At 33.6% G+C, this 20,823-nt stretch overlaps 1 protein-coding gene across 2 annotated transcripts in view; it reads right to left on the bottom strand.

Moving 5' to 3' along the window:
- The window catches only part of LUZP2 (leucine zipper protein 2), a 601,108-nt gene that overhangs the window by 4,751 nt on the left and 575,534 nt on the right, over positions 1-20,823 (bottom strand). For both annotated transcript variants that reach the window (XM_003910114.5, XM_017948549.3), the window contains exon 11: positions 190-267. In XM_003910114.5, coding sequence (XP_003910163.4) covers positions 190-267 — 78 coding nt within the window. The remainder of the gene's footprint in view (positions 1-189; positions 268-20,823) is intronic.

Here is a 20,823-nt window from a genome sequence, read left to right as displayed (position 1 = left end):
AGTAGAAAGCAGAGCAGCCTTGGAAAAGCCCAGGGGCACCAGGTGAAGACACTATATAGTATATAGTATTAGCTATATAGTATTAGCAAGTACAACATCCTGCCCCAGCTAGAGCAAGAGAGAAGAATGTTAAATACAATGGATTCAAGAAGTGCTTTTTGACATAATCAAAATAAAACAAACACATACCTGTGGGATAGGCTCAGTTTCTGCAGTGGCATTACTTGGAGGACTTTCTTTGTGCGTCATTGAACAGGTTCTGCCTTCCTACAAAAATAGTAATTGAAAATACATCAGTGAAGTTAAATAAAGAAAGCGGGGGGGTAAAAACACTCTCTTGAATTCTTCCTGTTGAGAAGATTCTATCACTTTGATCCATACTGAAAAATCAAAAGCTTCGGACAAAAATCTTCACCACAGCAGTGGGATTTCAAGGAGAGATCAAACATTCCTGGCTGGTGTGGGGATCACAGTGGTGCTTATGGCAGTCAGCTACTACAAAGAAGTACGATTCCAGTGGAAAATTATTTCCCTGGAAAACATTTAAAAAGAAGTAAAAGATTATAAAGCTACTATATCTGCAATGAATCCAGACTCTGTGATTCATACATGTCAATTATTTGAGTGCCTGTAGGAACATCAATATTGCAAGCTAGGAAGCAATGTAACTAATATGACCACCAATCTGTCTTGCATAAAATCCTCATCATCTTTTTTGAAAGATAATATTTCTGGAACTAAGATCCCAGGAATTTTACTGGCCAGAATATCTGATCTTACTTATTAGCTTCAACAGTTTAAAGGAAGATGAAGTGTTAGCAATGAAAAAAAAAAAAAAAAAAGATCCACTTGGGCTTCACTTCCATTTTAACCAGGGTTAAAATATTCAATCCTCCCTCCCTCCCCTCTCCCTCCCTCCTCTCTTCCTTCCTTTTTTCACTTACTGATAATTTTCCTCCTTCCTCTCTTCCTGTCTTTCTTCTTCTTTATTATATACATACTTTTAAATTAACAGCAACATACGTGGTGTAAGAATCTGCATTTGTGTGTGTGTGTGTGTGTGTGTGTTAGATTTCTCATAATCTTTTCCATGTGCAAGACAGAGCCTAACAGTTTAATAATTTGTGAACACTAGGCCAGGTGAAATGGTTCACACTTGTAATTGCAGCACTTTGCAAGGCTGAGGTGGGTGGATTGCTTAAGCCCGGGAGTTTGAGACCAGCCTGGGCAACATGGTGAAACATCCTCTTTCCAAAAACAAAAGCAAAAGCAGCTGGGTGTGGTGGTGGCACATGCCTGTGGTCCCAGCTACCTGGGAGGCTGAAGGGGGAAGATCACCTCTGCCTGGGAGGTTGAGGCTGCAATGAGCTGTGATCATGCCACTGCACTCCAACCTGGGCTACAGAATGAGATCCTGTATCAAAAAAGAATATATATATATATATATATATATATATATATATAATTATATATAAAATTCAAGACCACTGGCCCACTGATATCAAAAAAATAAGTTTCTTTCCAAGCAATGAACCAGGGGATAGAGAGCTAAATTGACTTTAAACTCTGAAAATTCTGAGTAGAAGATAAAAAGGCCTACAGAAGATTAAACCTACTCTAATTCAGATTTTAAAGGTTATTTTACATGCTCCCTCTATTCTCATATTATATTGCTCTTAATTGAACACAAACCATGTATCTGTACATTTCTTTGCCCATGTGTGTGCTACCCCACTTCCTTCACTGCAGGCCCCTGAAAACCAACTACTCATTTCTGCCATATTTCATCTTTTCTACTGCTAGACAGACTCAGTCACCCTTCTGGGCTGTAAAAGTAATGCTTATAACAACTTTAGCACTTACCGTTGTTTTTATATATGTAATCATGCCTGCCTCCCCAATATATTGTGAATAACTTTAAGACAGAGACAACATTTATCGCCACTAGATCACAGCTAGATGCCTACCAAAAAGTGGTCGATATGTAATCTCTAAATAAATAATAAATAATTTTAAAATATTGGCCATGTAATAGTTCAATACTTTAGAATTTTCTTTTTTTTTTTTTTATTATACTTTATGTTCTACGGTACATGTGCACAACATGCAGGTTTGTTACATATGTATACATGTGCCATGTTGGTGTGCTGCAGCAATTTTCACAAATGCCTGCTTTCTTTGGCCATATTTAGGCACATTTTATACACAATTGGTTCTTCTAAATAAGCCTACAGTATACAGAAAAAGTGAGATTGTCACTATAAGACTAAAAATAGCTGAATTCTTAACTAGCTTATTCTAAATACTTTTAAACTACCTAATTCTAAATATTTTTTAAGTATTCTAAATATTATGTATTCCTTTATATACATAGAGGAGTCTTCTACCCTGCCTAAGGAAAAATATTTTTATTTTTTCTTGTGGTATAATTTATAATTGGAGCCTCACATTTCTCTAGGAATATTATAATTACTCTGTTTTGCTGTAATAAACCAACTGGCTGTTGTTTTTATTATTCTTGCATTTACCCTTTGGAAAATTAACTAATTGTAAAAAATCAAGCTCAAAAAATGTAGTTCATAGAGAAAGTCATTTGAATAGTGTAGGATTTCCCAAAATGCACTTGGTAAGAGTGGAGTTCATGTCATTTAAGTTTAGGGAAAAATTGATTTCAACATTAAACAGTTGTATTTATTGTAGTTCTTCTCAGAAACCTCAACATACAATATCTTAAAGTTTTGATCTTGAATGATCTGATCACATAATCACAGGAGGTGACTGCTAAAAAACCACTCCAGGGTGATAATTCTGTCCTACAAATATGGGGTTTGCATTTTTAATCGGCATGCTAGCAATTCAAATGTACCTATGAAATTTGATATTCACTTCATAATGCACAATATGTTATAAATCTCTAAGAAGGAGATATAATGTACATATTTCTTGAATATCTTTGACTTAAAACTCTTTATGAATAAAGCTTCACTGAGGTCATTGTCATGAGGAAGACACTATGGGATTTGCTATGGAATATATTTCATTAATGTTAGCACAACCAACTATTTGAGATAAGTCTTTGATCATCTGAACAATGAAAACCTACTACATTTCAACATTAAAGAAAATATTTTGTGGCTAGAAGACAGCTGTAGCTTTTTTGATACTTTTGTCTCATAATGAATAGTATCTTTAAATTTACTCTTTCTGTGCTTCACAGGCATTGTGGAAATTTCATAAGATGGTTCATAAAATTGTTAGTGAGTCTCAGAGACACACCAGAGATAAGGCCACAGTACTATACTGCATAGGTTTTGTGCTTTAATAAAGCCTTTTACTACACTTAAACCTTTGCTGAAATAGAGCTCAATTTGGTGAGACACAAAGGGTGGGTTTCTCATAGAGTTCCCTCACTCTGTTGCAAATAGGCCCTGGAATATCAAAAATTCCAGAGAACTGTTGTGAAGGAAGGCAGGACAAATTTGGCCCATTACCAACACTGTAGTATAAAAGTAGTTTTGACTATTGGTTAAAAGTGCTTTGGAGTGAAGTAGACTTTGGTTTATGTTTTAGCTCTGATACTTATCCATTGATGACCAAGTTATTTTTCTCTGGGCTTCAGGTTCTTTGGCTGTAAAATGGATCTATTTCTTTATGGAGTTGATTTAAGGGTAAAATAAGAAAACATAAACAAGTATTCAGCATAGATTAACAAATAGTAATCACTCCTTTTCTTTCTCCTCATTTGATTATTGTTATCACTATCATTAATGATTACAAAACAATACTTATGATCAGTTGATACTGACATTATTTTATGTCACAGAATCAACAGCGATGCAATTACCAAATATAGAAAAATAAGAGGAAAGGTAGAGAGAAGAGAAGGAAAGGAAATAAAGAAAGTGCTGAGTAGAGGTACTGCAAAACATTTCTTACTAATGCTTCTCTTTAACAATGAAGGTAAAATATAACAAAAAAAAATTAGGTGGGAAATTAAAGAAAGAAAAAAAAAACAAAATTAAAAAGAGAAATAAGCTTTCCTGTATTAGGCTAACTTGTTTGAGACACAGCAACAGGCACAGCCCAGACCCAGGGAACGTCTTGATAATACTATCTAAGAAGCCAGGACACAAAGGAATGTGCTCTGGAGACTCTCCCAGCACTCTCTCAACATAGCGAGAAAAAAAACAAATTTTCCTTTGTTTTATAATATGAGTTTATAGATTCTTGTTCTCTGTAACTAGTAACTTCAAGTATTTTGTTTATGTAAAAAGTACAGAGAATGTCACATGAAGCCTGAGCAGGCCTGAACTACAGCTGTCTAGGCACCATAGTGAAGGTTATAAGATAAACCAGTGCAAGGCTCTTTAAAGCAAAACCAAGATAACAGACATCTGGTTTGCTTGGCAATGGTCATGTGTAATCCTAAGTTATGAACTTGTCACAATTTAATTAATTGTTCTGCCTCTGTATCCTTGTTTTTGCTCAACTGTAACTGTAAGCTTGCTTCAAGTTAGCCCACCCTCTTTTTAAAGTGTGTATAAAAGTCAAGTGCTGTCGTTGTTCTGGGCCTAGTGTTTGTATGTTAAATCTACTGGGTCTGAGTGCACTCAATAAAGATCCTGCTGTATCCCAAGGTCTCTCTGATCCTCCTGATTCTGCAACAAATTTTTGATACTAATGTTTTGCTTTGGAAAGAAAAAATGTTTGAGAAAATATAGGTTTCAAGATGATACCAAATTGTGTTTATATATTTAAAGATTTATCCAATAAAACATGGGTTTAGAGTTATAATGTGAATCACTGAATATAGAATTAAACCAATGGACTTACTTCTAGGGAAGTTCCCTTGGAAACAACAGAATTTAATTCTTAAAAGAAAACCTCTTCATTCAAAAAAGCTACGCTACATTACACAGTAAGAGGTGGGGTCACTGAGAGAAAACAGGCATTTACTGCAACTATAGCTAAGATCTAAAGAGAGTAGCCAATGTTATCTAAAGAGTAAATATAATTTTTTAGACAACTATTGCAATAACTTTTGCTTATGCAAATATAATTTTGTTTTTCCCTTTATGGCCACACAAATGAAACCTAGACAATCTAATAAATTATCTTTGTTATCCTTAAATTGCCTCAACACTGACAGTCAAATTGAGCTTCTAAAATGGTTCTATACTTTAATCATTCATTCCACAAACATTTACTGAGTTTCTATTATGAGTCAGGCACTGACAGAAAATAGAACAATAAAAACAGTCAAGGACTTTGATGTCAGTGGAGGTTATATTCTAGTGGAGAAAGCATAAATACATACATAAACAAGAACATATAAAAGAGAGTATCAGAGAGATTTAAGTATAATGTTGGAAGATGCCTGCAGGTAACCTCTGTAAGATGAGAGCACAGGCTTTGAGGTCAGGCATATCTATGTTCAAGCTCCAGTTCTTTCACCTACTAATTATCTATCAGGGGAAGTTCTGCAACCTCTTTGGACTTTAATTTCATCAACTGAAAATAGGGATATTAATATACATCACACACAATTTCTATACATTTTAAACATAAATTCAATATGTTAGTGTATTTGCGTGACATATTTTAGATGCATAAGAATCATTTGTTTAATTATTTCAGGTGCCTAAAACCAGTTACATTTTTTTTCTTTCCATTGCTTTTAAGTTTATATGCTTTTCCATCATGTGTGATTTAACATGTAAAATAGACACATAAATATATGTGAAGTAAATTAAGGATGATAATTCTGTTTCAACTTAATTGCTGTTTACATATTTACTATAGATTATAACTGTGTCAAGTGATATCAGGATACAAAAGAGGTATGTTTCATAAAACACATTGATCATACCTCAGTAGGTTCATAACTTATAAAATTGCATGACATGGCCATTGTTAATTGTGCTGAAAATGTAAGATATACACATCTGTTTTACCTGAATGGTTCAGTGTCAGTTTACATGAATAGGGCTCTGTGTTTCATCAGTGGAATTTTTGGACCCTGCCACAAGAAAAAACTTCAAGGTCACAACTAAAGGTGATTCAAAAGAAGGGAAACTTTCCATGATGTGAACTGAAGGGCAATAGGAAAGTTTGAAGGGAAATAGAAAAGTTTGAAGGGCAGTAGGAAAGTTTATTCTTTTTAATTTTGTCAGGCAATTTATAACTTTAGTCTTCAGTAACACACACACACCCACATATACACACACACCATTCATAGTCACTCACAATGCCATTATTATCAAACTTATATATGAAATTACATATCTGAAACATATGATCTTTAAATTGTTTAATCTATGGAAAAAATTATTTTACAACACATATTCTAAAAATTTCAAATGCTAGTTATGGACTTAACTGGGATATTTTGACAGGCAGGATTCTAAGATAGTCCCCATGTTTCTCATCCGCTGGTGTGCAAACATTATATAACACCCTCCTCTTCAAAGGTTCTCACAGGCAGACCCTATGAATATGATGGTATATATAACTCCTGTGATCAGGTAGTTGGTTGGCATTTTAATAGAAATGGAGATTATCTAGATGGACTTGGTTTGTCAGTTGAACCTAGAAAGATAATAAATATCTTATTTTTGCTTTGCCTTTGCTTTGATTATTAAACTGCAGTCTATTTACTGGCTCCACATTTTTTGAAGGTGGACACTGGATAATTTGTAAACAAATACACTTCTGGGAGATAGGTAATATTTAAATAATTTTGTGAACATAATATATAGATAAATTTAGGTGAAAGGATAAGTTAATCTTTTCCTCATTTGTCTTTCTCCTTAACTTCTTTTTGCTACATATACTGCTGGCTCTTTCATTTCTTAAAATTCTGTGTTTCTTAATGCTCTTCTCTTAATGTTTTATTATCTAATCACTTTAGTTCTCATTCAACTGAATCCTTAAGTGAGTAGATTCCCATTTGGATGTTTGCATAGGTATGCAATTTTAGATATTAGATATTAGATATTATTTTAGATTTTAGATATTGACATATAGACATGTATACCATCACTTTTTATTTTCCTTTATTAATTTTTTTCAGAATATATATTTTCTGCTATTTTATGTATATATTAGTTTATACACCTACACACACATACTGCCAGGTGATTTATAATTTATAATTGCCTGACATACTGTGTGTGTGGGTGTACAAACTAATATATACATAAAATACATATATTGTGTATTACCTACTGGGATAACATGCTCAAGTGATCAAAGTTGTTATTATTTCCAGGTGTTGCATGTGTAGCTGGAGTATGAAAATTGAAAATAAATAAATGTTAATTTATGAATTAGTACAGTATAACTTATCAGGTATCTGTTATGTACCAGATGCTGTAATTGATTTGATATATATTTCATGTGATTTAATCCTCATAACAATACTCAGATATTTTTGTCTTTTTTACACATGAGGACAACAAGATTAACAGAGCTACATAACATCCTCAAAGTCATAAAGCTATTGCTGTTACAATTGAGGCAAAGTCTCTTGCTGCAAATTTGGGATCTTGCAAAGATTCATATTTTCTTTCTCCCATTTTATTATTTAACTATACAATATTTTAGATTTTGACAGCACCTCACAGGTTGCAGTCTCAGGTAACAAGACAGTTTGTGACAAAACCAAAAAATGTTTCTCATAATATACTTTTGCAATATTCTACCAAGATCCCTAAGTAAATGGTTGGTACACATTTGGGCCTGATGAATCACTGAGATGTATTATCCAGAAAAGAAGACAATATCACTCATGGCTAATTAGGGCAATCATTGATTTCTTCATGAAGGAGGAACTGAGGCTTGAGTGATGAATAAAGTTTTTTGAGGTAAAGTCATGAGGACAAAAAAGCAGAAGTAAACATTCTGTAAGTGAGGGAGATGCATCAAAGGTAGCAATTTTGAGGTAAGCTGAAATGGGAAATACTGAGAGTAGAGTAGGTACAGTTCAGGAACTCTGAGGTAGCTCAAGCAGCAATGTTTACACTGAATCTGGCAGACATTAAGTGACAATTACATTGTAAATATCCTGCAGTAACATGCCTATGTTTCTAAGAAGTCAATGCTTCCTCTATGTTGGAATCTAAAGAGATTTATGAACAGCACTCTACAGTGATCATTACATACAATACTTGTCCAAACATGTCATCAGTACGACTCTCTTCCTCCAGTGAAAGATTTGTAATCTATATGATTTTTATAAGTATCCCTCTCTGACTTCCAGATCTTGTCAAGGCAGCATCATTTTTCTTCTCCCACATGGCTGACAAGAAGTTGAAACTTGGCTACTTTTGTTAGAAGTTAAGTTTTAATACTCAAATATTTGGAGTTAGAGTTCCAAAGATTATTTCATGACTCTATTACTAAATTAAATTATAAAACTGAAAGAAAAATGCATAAAAGTTCATTTTTTTATTTTATTTTTTATCATACTGTAACTTCTGGGGTACATGTACAGACTGTCCATGTTTGTTAGATAGGTATACACGTGCCATAGTGGTTTGCTGCACCCATAAATTCGTCATCTACATTAGCTATTTCTCCTAATGCTATCCCTCCCATAGATGCCACCCCACAACAGGTCCAAGTGTGTGATGTTCCCCTCCCTGTGTCCATGTGTTCTCATTGCTCAACTTCCACTTATGAGTGAGAACATGTGGTTTTTGATTTTCTGTCCTTGTGATAATTTGCTGAGAATGATAGCTTCCAACTTCATCCATGTTCCTGCAAAGGACATGAACTCATCCTTTTTATGGCTGCATAGTATTCCATGGTGTATATGTGTCACATTTTCTTTATCCAGTCTATCATTGATGGGCACTCGGGTTGGTTCCAATACTTTGCTATTGTGAAGAGTGCTGAAATAAACATACTTGTGCATGTGTCTTTACAGTAGAATGATTTATAATCCTTTGGGGATATACCCAGTAATGAGATTGCTTGGTCAAATTTTATTTCTGGTTCTAGATCCTTAAGGAATCTCCACACTGTCTTTCACAATAGTTGAACTAATTTACAGTCCCACCAACAGTGTAAAATTGTTCCTATTTCTCCATATCCTCTCCAGCATTTGTTGTTTCCTGACTTTCTCATGATCACCGTTCTAACTGGTGTGAGATGGCATCTCATTGTGGTTTTCATTTGCATTTCTCTAATGACCAATGGTGATGAGCTTTTTTTCATATGTTTGTTGGTCACATAAATGTCTTATTGGATTAAAAACTTAAACATAAGACCTAAAACCATAAAAACCCTAGAAGAAAACCAAGGCCATACCATTCGGGACTTAGGCATGGCCAAAGACTTCATGACTAAAACACCAAAAACAATGACAACAAAAGCCAAAATTGACAAATGAGACCTAATTAAACTAAAGAGCTTCTGCACAGCAAAAGAAACTACCATCAGAGTGAACAGGTAACCGACAGAATGGGAGAAAATTTTTGCGATCTATTCATCTGACAAAGGGCTAATATCCAGAATCTAAAAATAACTTAACAAATTTACAAGAAAAAAATAACCTCATCAAAAAGTGGGCAAAGGATATGAACAGACATTTCTCTCAAGTTCCTTTTTAAAATGACTCAGTCTCTCTGTGCCTAAAACTACATGTAATCAGAATATAATTAACTTCCCATACCAAAAATATAATTTTATTACTTAATGATAATGAATCTCAACCCAAAGGATAATAGACGTTCAGAGTTTTCCCTTTACATGTACTCACCAGAAACAACAACAAGGACAATACCTTTTGTACTTTTAATTGCCATATGTAGATTCAGTATCTCAACTCAGAGGATTTGAGGATTATGGTATCTCAGCTTTGAAAATGAAACTTGCAGATGATAGAAACAGACAACCTTTTTGTGGGTAAGCTGTAAACAATTTTTCATGAAAACAAGTCAGCACGTTATAGTCTCCCTTTCTCTTTCAAAGATAATGGCATTTACCCCTTTTATTTCATTGCTGGATTGTTGAATTAGACTTTAAACTCTAACCTCACCTTTTTCCAACCCAAACAAATCAGCCTCCAGAAATGTCTTCCTAAAATGGATTTTATCATTCTAACTCACTGCATAAAAATCAATCAAAACAAACAAGAAAAAATATCTCCCACACACAAATATGTGACTTACCATTGCCTATAGAATAAAGCATGAATTTAGTTAAATAGTACTCAAGATCATTCATAATATGGCTACACTTAGAGCCCCTTAGCAAATGTCATTGTCACAGGTTTTTACTTACTCTTCACACTTGATGAGCAAGTGGATAACTTTAAATCTTTGCTCAGGCTTCTTTTTGCCCCCAAATGATCATAAAATATTATTTTATAAACTCCCAAGTATCATTTAATAAGCAGTTCAAGTTATAAATCCCCGAAGATGATAAATTTTGTGTTGAAAAGCTCTATGCAGTCATTTTATACTCCCAACTCTCCTGCCTCCCCTTTCCACTGAGAACATCACTGGACAATGCCAGAGTGAATGAAAATTTGACTCATCTTCAAATAGCCTTTTGGTGATGCATAACTAATAGGAAGAGCTGGGAGATTTTCCAGTCACAAAATAAAAGAAATAAAATCCCCCAAGAAGACAAAATGTTGTATAACATTCTGAACTAGCTTCCCTAGAAATCCTCCTTCCAACAAATGCTCATTTGGAAATCTGGAAGGTTTTTACGGTTACTATAAAAAATCAGATTCTGCCAAATTTTCATTGTTGTTCCTCTTACTATTTGTGTGCTAAGCATGACAAATGAAGAGGCAGACAGAGAAGATGGATGAAATTAGAAGGCTGGAGACTGTTTTCTTAAACAAATAAGATGTGTCATAGAACGTGGTCAACAGATTAACTTTGATGAATCATAGTGAAGGTGTATGAGTGAGCATGAAAATAATGAATCTTTGCTTGTCACCTTCTCTGACTCATAGATAATCTTTTGACTATGGCTGTCAAATACATACACAAACACAAAAAGTTTTATCACACTGATGTATTCTTTGCCTCATTCCTCTTCCTGGATTAATTATTGAAATTTCGTTCTTTTAATTCTTCCTGGCAAAACCTGAAATGGAATTGTGACTCTTGGAAAGAGACAAATAGTGCTGTTTCACATAAGAGATTTCATGACAAAGAAGAATAAGGTTAAAACCCATGGGTGAAGGAATCTATGTTTAGTCAATATTTAAATTCTTAAATCTACTAGCTTTGTGGCCTTGGATGACTCAATTTTCCTTAATCTCAATTTTCATATTTTTAAAACGAGGAACAAGTTTGCTCATCAATATTTGTAAGGAATAAATGAGGAAATATATTTAAAACACCTATCTCAGTGCCACTCAACCCACTGTGATCTGTATTAGATATTGTAGCAGCAATGATAATGATGAACATAAGGATCAATATATAGGCAATAATGACAGCAGCAGGCATGTTAACAAGGTTCACTCACTTTGCCCTTAATAAAGATGTACCAGGTGATGACTGTGTGCCAGGTGCTTTGTGGGACCCAGGTACATGGTAGAGAACAACCCAGAGACAATGCAGACCAAAATCATCACTGACTACAAGAACATTTGGCTCTTTCAAGCAGCTTTCCCATAGTTTAAGACACATATTTTGATCTCAAATATTTAAGAAAAAATTCACTAAGTGAATTATGTTTTGTAGGAAGTCAGAACATGTTTCTCTTTGTTAGTATGGCTGTCAATGTTATCTCCAAACAAAGCACTGATTTAGAGATTGGTCTGAGTAGTTGGTTATGATTATGGTTTTAAATGCTAACATATTAAATCTCAATATCTAGAGATTTTGAGATTTTTATCTTTCAGATGAACATTAGAAATTTGTGAGGTCATAAATGTCAACAAATGGACAATTAAGATGTACTATCAAATGTTTCAAGGGCTATCATGCAGGGAGAAGGGTTAGGCATATCTATTCCTTGAATGATGTGCCTAGGACAAGAGAGAGGTCAGACTGGGACAATGGAAAGAACAACATGTCTTAAATTGAGAGACAGTCCAAAATAAAATGAACTGGAAATGTTGATATTAAACCAAAACAGCCACAATCTTAGGCTATTTTCATGAAATGGATGGGTTCAGTCACCTCTGAGACCTACACCAAATTTGAAATTCCATGAGATTTTATGAAATAGAGTAGGTATGCCAATTTAGTGTTCAAGTTTCACAAGTTATTTTCTAATGCTTGACAATGATGCTTTATTTTTTAAGTCTACATGAGAAGTTGCTGAAAATTTGAATAACGAAGTTTACATGCTGCTCATGTTTTTTAAGAGTCATCATTAACACATAAAGAGATAATAAAATTAATCACACAGGAAATCTGTATTTAACAAGTAATTATAAAGCAGTAGATACATAATTTAATATACACCATCTATTTAAATGTCAACACAATTCTGTAGGGTGCATAATATTAATGGTGTTTTACATATGAATGCCAATATAGATATTATCAGGAAATAATAATTGTATATGTTTCTTTTTCATCAAGGAAATCAGTACAGGTGGCATGATAAGAAACAATAAAATAAACTATATGGTATGTGAATTGAAAATGTATAACCTAGTGGAAAGAACATGTGCTTTGTAAACAGGGAGACATGGGAGTATATTCAGGCTACATTTTCTTCCTGTTTAAGATATATAAAGTTGAAGTAATAATGTTCATCTTACAAGATATTTGAAGATAAATTGAGTCCCTAGGCAGTGAGAGGTACAGGATCTGCATTAAGAAAGTTTAATATTGAATCTGGTTTCTTCACCTGTTCTTTGTCTGACTGTCCTTCATGTTTATCATTTATTTAATAGGGAAAGGGAATTGTATTCATGGAATTTTTGTGAGGGTTAAATAAAGACAAAGAACCTGGAATAAAGCCCCAGATACACATTACATGTTCAAGAAATCATATGTATTTTTATTATCATGGAACACTCTCTGAAATTAGATATTGAACAAGTGGTGATTGTTTATATAACGATTAATGTGGCCCATTCAGTTTTGGAAGAAATGCTGTTCTACCTTAACTTGCTCAGATGCATTTGCATTAATGCAATGCCATCCACATGACACTGAATAAAATGATATGATCCAATTGTACACAAATATAAATAATAATTAAAATGATAAACTCTTTTTCTTATAAAACATATAAACAAACAATAACTATATATTACTAGTGGCTATAACATGCTGAAGGAGACACCTCTCTCTTCTCTTTCCCTTTCTCTCTTTTACTATGTTGGTGTGAAAATATATTCACATAGATATTTTGGAAAATACTGATAAATGGCTTTAAATATTTTCACAATTTAGTGTACAGTCATCCCTCAATGTATCTGGGGATTTCTTTCATCATCCCAGACAGATACCAACATCCATGGATGCTCAAGTCTCTTAAATAAAAAGATGTTATATTTATATATAATCTACACATGCCTTCCTATATACCTTAAATCATCTCTCGATTAATTATAACATCTAATATAATAGGAATGTGATGTAAATAGTTGGTATACTATATTTTATTTGTTTTATTTTCTGTTGTATGTTTTTCCAAATATTTTTGATTCATGGTTGGTTAAATCCACAGATGTAAAACCCAGGCAAACAGAAGGCCCATTTTATTTTAATTTGGGGTCTTTTCTCTCTGAAAAAAAAAAAAAAATACAAAATTTAAAACAAAACTAAATGAACAAACAAAAAAAGAAAATAAACTGAGCACAAAGAAGTATTCATTATGGGGATTTGTATAACAGAAATAAAACAAGATATTGGTCAAATAAAAATATGCTGACTAAATAATGATAAAATATTTTGTGGTCATGAAGACAATGTTTTTAGAATGTTTATTAATATAAAACTGCTTAATCTGGTATCATATAATATGAAATTATATAGAAAATATTACACTAATACAAAGCAAGAAATGTATATAAGACTGACAAAAATAAAATACATTAAACTCAGCATTGTCAAATATCATAGCACAATGATAAAGTTGGAGAGGGAAAGGCACACAACTTTATTGGTGTGCTTTGACTTTTTTGTTGGTTTTCTTTTCTTTTCTTTTCTTTCCTTTCTTTCTTTCTTCCTTTTTTTTTTTGTTTGTTTTTTTTTTTTGTTTGTTTGTTTGTTTGTTTTAGGTCTTGCTCTGTCACACAGGCTGGAGTGCACTGGTGTGATGATAGCTCACTTTAGCCTCAACCTCCCCGGCTCCAGTAATCCTCCCACCTCAACCCTTCAGGTATCTGAGAGTACTGGCAAATGCCACCATATGCAGATAATTTTTTTTTTTTTTTTTTTTTTTTTGTATTATAGAGGCAATGCTTCAACATGTTTCCCAGGCTGGTCTCAAACTCCTGTACTCAAGTGATCTGCCTACCTAGGCCTCCCAGAGTGCTGGAATTACAGTTATGAGCCACCGTGCTTGGCCCTGGAGGTTGGTTCCAAAATAACACTTAAAGCCTACCTATCTGTTTGGCCATTCTTGTAACTGTCTATGTCTGTCTTTATCATTTCTATATCCACTATTACTACCTCTCCCTCTTTCCCTTCCTCCTCCTCTCCCTTCTTCCCCCTCCTCTCCTTTCTTCCCCCTCCCTTTTTCCCTTCCTTTCTCCTGTCTCCCTCCTTTTTCTTCTCCCATCCCTCTGTTTTTCTTTTTTTTTGTTTTTCCTTTCTTCTTTTTCCCTTTTCTTGAGGGGCATGACTGATATGTCACTTTCCAATGATATATTACCATCTATAGTAATAACTGCATATCTGTGTACAGCTGGCATATGGGGTAATATACAGGTTCATAAAAATATAACATTTAAATTTGAAAAGAGCCTAAAAACTTAAGGTCTTCATTCCATATCCATTTCAAACTCAAATTCTTTTTCTTGAACTAAAGCAAAAGTTCAGATATGATTTCTCTTTATGCATGTATAATTAAAGAATATAATTTTACTTGGGAAAGAATGGATAGAGATGTAATAAGTTGTAGTGAATTATGGATTAATTATTCAAAAGAATCATTTTCTGTCTAAAAAAAGAAAAAATATCAAATATTAGTCCAGAGAATTATTTAAAACAATACAAAGAGTAGTACAAGTCTTCAACATACCTTCATCATCTCAATTAAGTAAAATTCAACCTAATTAGTAAAGTAGCCAAGATCTGGAAATTCAAGTAATAAAATATGAAAATTAATCAGGAAAGCACGCACAAATTCAACTGCTTCAATATGCAGTTCACCCATTTAATTATACAGGAGAGCTAGGGAGAAACACAGCTGGGTCTGTAAATTATAAAGTGGGATAAGGCACAAATACATCTATTAAAATGATTAAACACTGCCTCTCAGATACACATCTTCACCAACAGCTCTAGAATAACCTGTTTCTGTGATTTCTGGTAATAAACTGCCAACTGACACAATATTATCATATAACCACAAAAGCAATCATTGTAACAACAAAAGTATGTAGTTGAGACAAACCTTGCCAATTACATAATCTCTGTGTGTGAAAACGAACACACAGTCACAACATAGCGCAGGAGACTCTAATCCTGTGATGTCTCTAGTCACAGTAAGGCAGCAAGAATAAGCTTTGGAGTCATGCACAAATGAACTTGAGTCCAAACTCTATTTCCTACTATCTGTGATAATGTGGGTAAGTTCATGAACATTGGTATCTTATTGGAAAATAAAATTAGATACCAATAACAATGAAATAGAAAAAGTCAAATTTTGACATTGCAGAAAATAAATCAACAAAAAATAGATTACTATATTTCAGCAATATTTCAGATAAAAGTTTAATTTGCAAAACAGACAAAACATCCAATGACAAAATAAATCATCCTGTGATAGAGTGAGGGAGAAATAGAAAAAAGAAGAGGAAGAAACAAGAAGAGGAATGGGGAAAAGAGGAGGATGAGGATAAGATAGAAGATAAAAGATTAATGGTAAATCCACTAATATGTTAGTTATTTGGCTTTTTAGTCTATATCATTTTTCTTTTTATTTATACTGTTGAAAACTTCATCACAGAACAGCATTTGCCTATGGCAAAGTGAGAAATACCAATTTAATCTCATTTTATCTCATTTGTTAGATGATGATAATGATAGTTACCTTCAAAATGTTTATATCACAGTGAAATGAGATAATAAAGGTAATCACAGCAATGTGAATAAAGAGATAGTCCATATTAGGTTAAAATTTGCTACTATCTGAATACTTATGTCCCCCCAAAATTTATATGTTGAGATCCTAACTCACAAGGTGACGGGATAAGGCATTGGAGCCCTGGGGAGGTGATTAGGTCATGAGGGTAGAGCCTCATGAAAGGTACTAGCACCCTTACAAAAGAGGCTTCAGAGACATCATCTTACCTCTTCTGCCATGTAAAATTACAGTGAGAAGATGGCTTTCCCTAAGCAAGTGGGCCTTACCGAACACCAAATCTGTCAGTGCCTTGAATGAAAATTTCCTAGCCTCTAGAACTGCGAGAAATAAATTTTCTATTGTTTATAAACCACCCAGTCTATGGTATTTTGTTATAGCAACTCTAATGAATGAAGACAAATTCTTTTTATCTTCATTTGTTGTATGAACTTGGGAAAGTTATTTCGACTTACTGAGGTTCTGATTTTTTATCTGTAAGCTAGACAAAATAATACCCACCTCAATCAGATGCCAGGAGAGTTGATTACATTTTTAAAAAACATGCCAAGGTTCCTAATGGAATATCTTGCATATATTAGGTGCTCAATTTAGGTTCTATCTTTCACCTCCCTTTTTCAGTTTTCCCTTCCTTCAATCAAAATTTCTCTATATTGGCAATAAGTTTGATTCCTATCTTAGAAGGAACTGATATTCACTTAAGTTTACACTTCTGTGGTCAACATATTAATTCTGATCATTACAAAATCTTGATATTGCCAAAGAATTTATTGCTGGAGTTTTCCCCCCCAGTTCTCTGTTTCTCTTCCTCTCCTCCATTTGTGTTTATGATTTAACAGGGTAAGAAAATCGTGTCAGTAACCAAGCATTCATCCTGCCTTGAGTAACTTTTACCTTGAAGGATGACTTTTATTCTTTTTTTCCCCACTGAAAGCAGAAACATCAGCTCAGTCAGCCCATCTAATTTAACTACGGCATTCAAATGCTTCAGAAGGTTTTCATTATGATACATGTATGTGTTTGCCTTCAGTGCAGATATCCCATTTGGGAATTATTTATGGAAATAAAGTAGTATATTTAGAATGACTTTTTCAAAAGGTCATGATGACTGAATTTACAATCACTGAAATGATTACAAAAAGATAATGTTCTCTTTTGCTTTATTTTATTTTTTATTTTTATTTTTAATTATACTCTATTCCTGCCCTCAGAAATAAAGAATAAAACTTTAAGAATTAAAGCAGATGGAATACGTTTTCAGAAATTCATTGTCAAATTTTCATTTACTTTGTATCGCTGACCTTGCCAATTGCTATGACTTTGTTATTGTTATTAAACACTTCTTTTTACTTCACTAAAGAGATTAGTCATATCTCTTATGCTCTTACTCTAAAAGATTAAAATAACTCAGAATAATTAATGCAAATATACAACTGGTAAACTTGAAATTATACCAACAAAAACTATTTTTGACAAATACAAAAATCCAGTTCATTCTCCATATTTAAATAAGAGACGGGACAAGCTATAGGCTAAAAGTAAGCAAAATTTTTATAATATTACAAAAGAGAAAAAAAGTTAAATTGAGTACCATGCTACTCAATATTAGAGACACCAATATGTTTTGGCTGAATTTTTCTGTGATGCCAATTTATGTAGGAAATTGATTTTTTACATTTATTACAGAAAAATATTTTAGTGCTGGTTTAATAAGTTAATATTAAACGGAAAAGCAAGAAGTCAAAAGATTGAGAATGTAACATTAAATCAAGACAATGACTCCACATTCAGTTGATGGAGCCAATGGTAGGAGTGGTCGACTGGAAGCGAGGCAAGTTCTGACATCAATGTCCCCGAAGCAGGTGCCTCTGGGCAAGTCACACTCCCTTTCTGAACCTTAATTTACAATACAAATATTACTATAGCCTTTGCCCTCAAATTACATATTATCTAATTCAAAATGAGAACCTTATACAAATAATCAAAATACAAGGTGTACTGTGATAATGGACAAAATACATTCATCCAGCAAGGATGATTGAAACCCAGAGAAGGAAGTCCTTATGTGTCTCATAGGTAAATGGGAGGGGTAAAATAATTATTTATCAGATTATGCTTTGTGTTTTCACGTTATTGTTTGGCCAGTGATTTTTATAATAAATATTAACATGGTTACTGGGTTATTTTCATTTACCATATTAATAGATTAACCATTTTTCTTAAGCTTTCCATACTATTTATGGAAATATACCAAATTAGGTTAACATGTTTGGATGCTTAAATTAAGGTGTTATAGAAAAGTAAACATGGAGATTTATATGAATAAAATATAACATTTTTCCAAAGACCATTGGAAGCTATCTATCATTCCTACATTATTTGGAGGGATTCCTGCTTCTTCTTGAAAAAAATAGCACAGTAGGACAATAAAAAATGCTTTTAAAGAAGCCAACTTCTTCAGATGGTCTGATGGAATGTAGCCCAGAATAACAATGGTGTGTGGTCTCTAAGTCCAATTACAGCAGGGCATGACCTGCCTAGAAAATTATGTTAACCAAGCATTGGATCCACCAACAACTCATCCAGACCATCAAATGCCGCAAAATGCATGTTGGATATAATAACGAACTAGATTTCTTATATCTCAGCCAAAATTGTTTTAACATGAAAAAGCTGGCATAATTTTCTACTTGCAGCTCTAGAATTTATTTTCTGCACATTTTCTCCTCTCATTTCCCTAGGCAATATTTTTCTGTTGAATAGACTCCCTTTGGTAAGGGACTTGCAAGCAGATGTAACGGCAGGAAATTGAGCTAGTGCTCCCAGTGCTAAACATAAGCCATCCTTGTTTTTCATTTCCTCAGCACAGTAAGAAAAATTAAATGTTTGCTACTTATAGAAGTCAGAAATATTGCAAAACACATTTACATTGAGTATTAACTCTTAATTCCTAAATGAAAATTAAAATACAATGTTCAATGTCTTTAATTCTTGATATGCTATTAAACAATATGAGGCACATTTGCAAGCTGCAGGAAAATGGGATGGAGTAGATACATCCTTTGCTTTCTCAATGTGACTCCAATATTATAATTTAAATAAAGCAGCTTTTAGAGTAACTTGTACATACCCCAAACTGATAGTCAAATACGCTGCTAAGAATTTAGCGATCCATTTCAAGTTTCTTAAGTCTTCTTTAAAAAGGAACAAGGAATCTGAGGGCCATTTCCTAAGTGACCCTGCCTGGTTTACATAAGGCATAGGCAGGAAGTGGAACAAAGCAACAAAGATATCTAAAAATAAGCATGTTTTATCATTTCAAGTTTGATTCTTTGGCCACAGAATATTTTGAGACTTTGAGTATTAAAACTTCAGAGCTACTTCTTAAAAGGAACTAATAAGGATATCTATGATGTGGTTGAACATGACATATTTAATATCTATATATTTATATAATAATCATAATAAACCTGTAATAAATGAATAACAAAATTTCTCAAATTACAGTATCACAATCTCAGCTGACTGCAACCTCTGCCTCCCAGGTTCAAGCGATTGCCCTGCCTCAGCCTCCCGAGTAGCTGGGATTACAGGCGCCTGCCACCACGGCCAGCTAATTTTTTGTATTTTTACAAAAATACAAAAAGAGACGGGGTTTCACCATATTAGCCAGGATGGTCTCTATCCTGACCTTGTGATCCGCTCGCCTTGGCTTCCCAAAGCACCGGAATTACAGGCATGAGCCATGGTGCCTGGCAATTTCTCAAAGTGTTTAACATTAAAAAATATTGACAGAAGAAAATCTATGTGGGATTATTACAATAATATACATTCCTGGGCTCTTTCCCTGACCAATGGATTAATAATACATGGGAATAATACATAAGCAGTTTTCCCAGTTGACTTGGTGATTCTTAGTATGCTAAAATTTGAAAAATCTTCCTCTACCTTATATTGATAAAGGGATCTGAATACAAAGTCCCTTCCCAGAGCAACAATGTTAGGAAACAGCAAAGTCAGTATCCACATCTAGATTTTATGTAGTTCCCATGCCTTATCTTCTATGTTATTCAGTCTCAGGTATGACCAACAGGAATCAAAATGCGTAATCTTTCTTATCTATTTACTGAGAGACTGCATGGGGTCCTATCAGCTGTCAGGGAAGTGAGGTTGTTGATAATTATAGAATCCTGAAATTGAAAGAGATGCTAACATGATCAGTCTATTCTTCCACACTAATGCCTCAATTCCTGACTATATTCCAGAATGGCTGTTTTTCATTATTCTATCACGTATTATGGTACTTCTGCCAACTGCTAATTCTAGTTTCAGATACTTTTCATAAAGAGTTCATTTTTATATTTGACTAAAATATTATTCTTCCTATAGCTGTTCCTACTAACTGCATCTGGTTCTGCTGTGTAAAGTAGCACTGCATAAGGCTACTCATTACAAATACATTGCAAATACAATTACAGTATTTAAGCTTGCTTTGGTCATATTTTAAGTTTTTTCATTTGATAAATTAATTAAAGTACATAATTCAAAATATTTATTGAGGTTTTGTGTGAGAGGTATAGC

This window comes from Papio anubis, chromosome 12, assembly GCF_008728515.1.
Source record: "Papio anubis isolate 15944 chromosome 12, Panubis1.0, whole genome shotgun sequence".
In the NCBI taxonomy this organism is placed as follows: Eukaryota; Metazoa; Chordata; class Mammalia; order Primates; family Cercopithecidae; genus Papio; species Papio anubis.
Note: the sequence above shows the minus strand (reverse complement) of the source record. Positions and strands in the feature narration are given on the sequence as shown.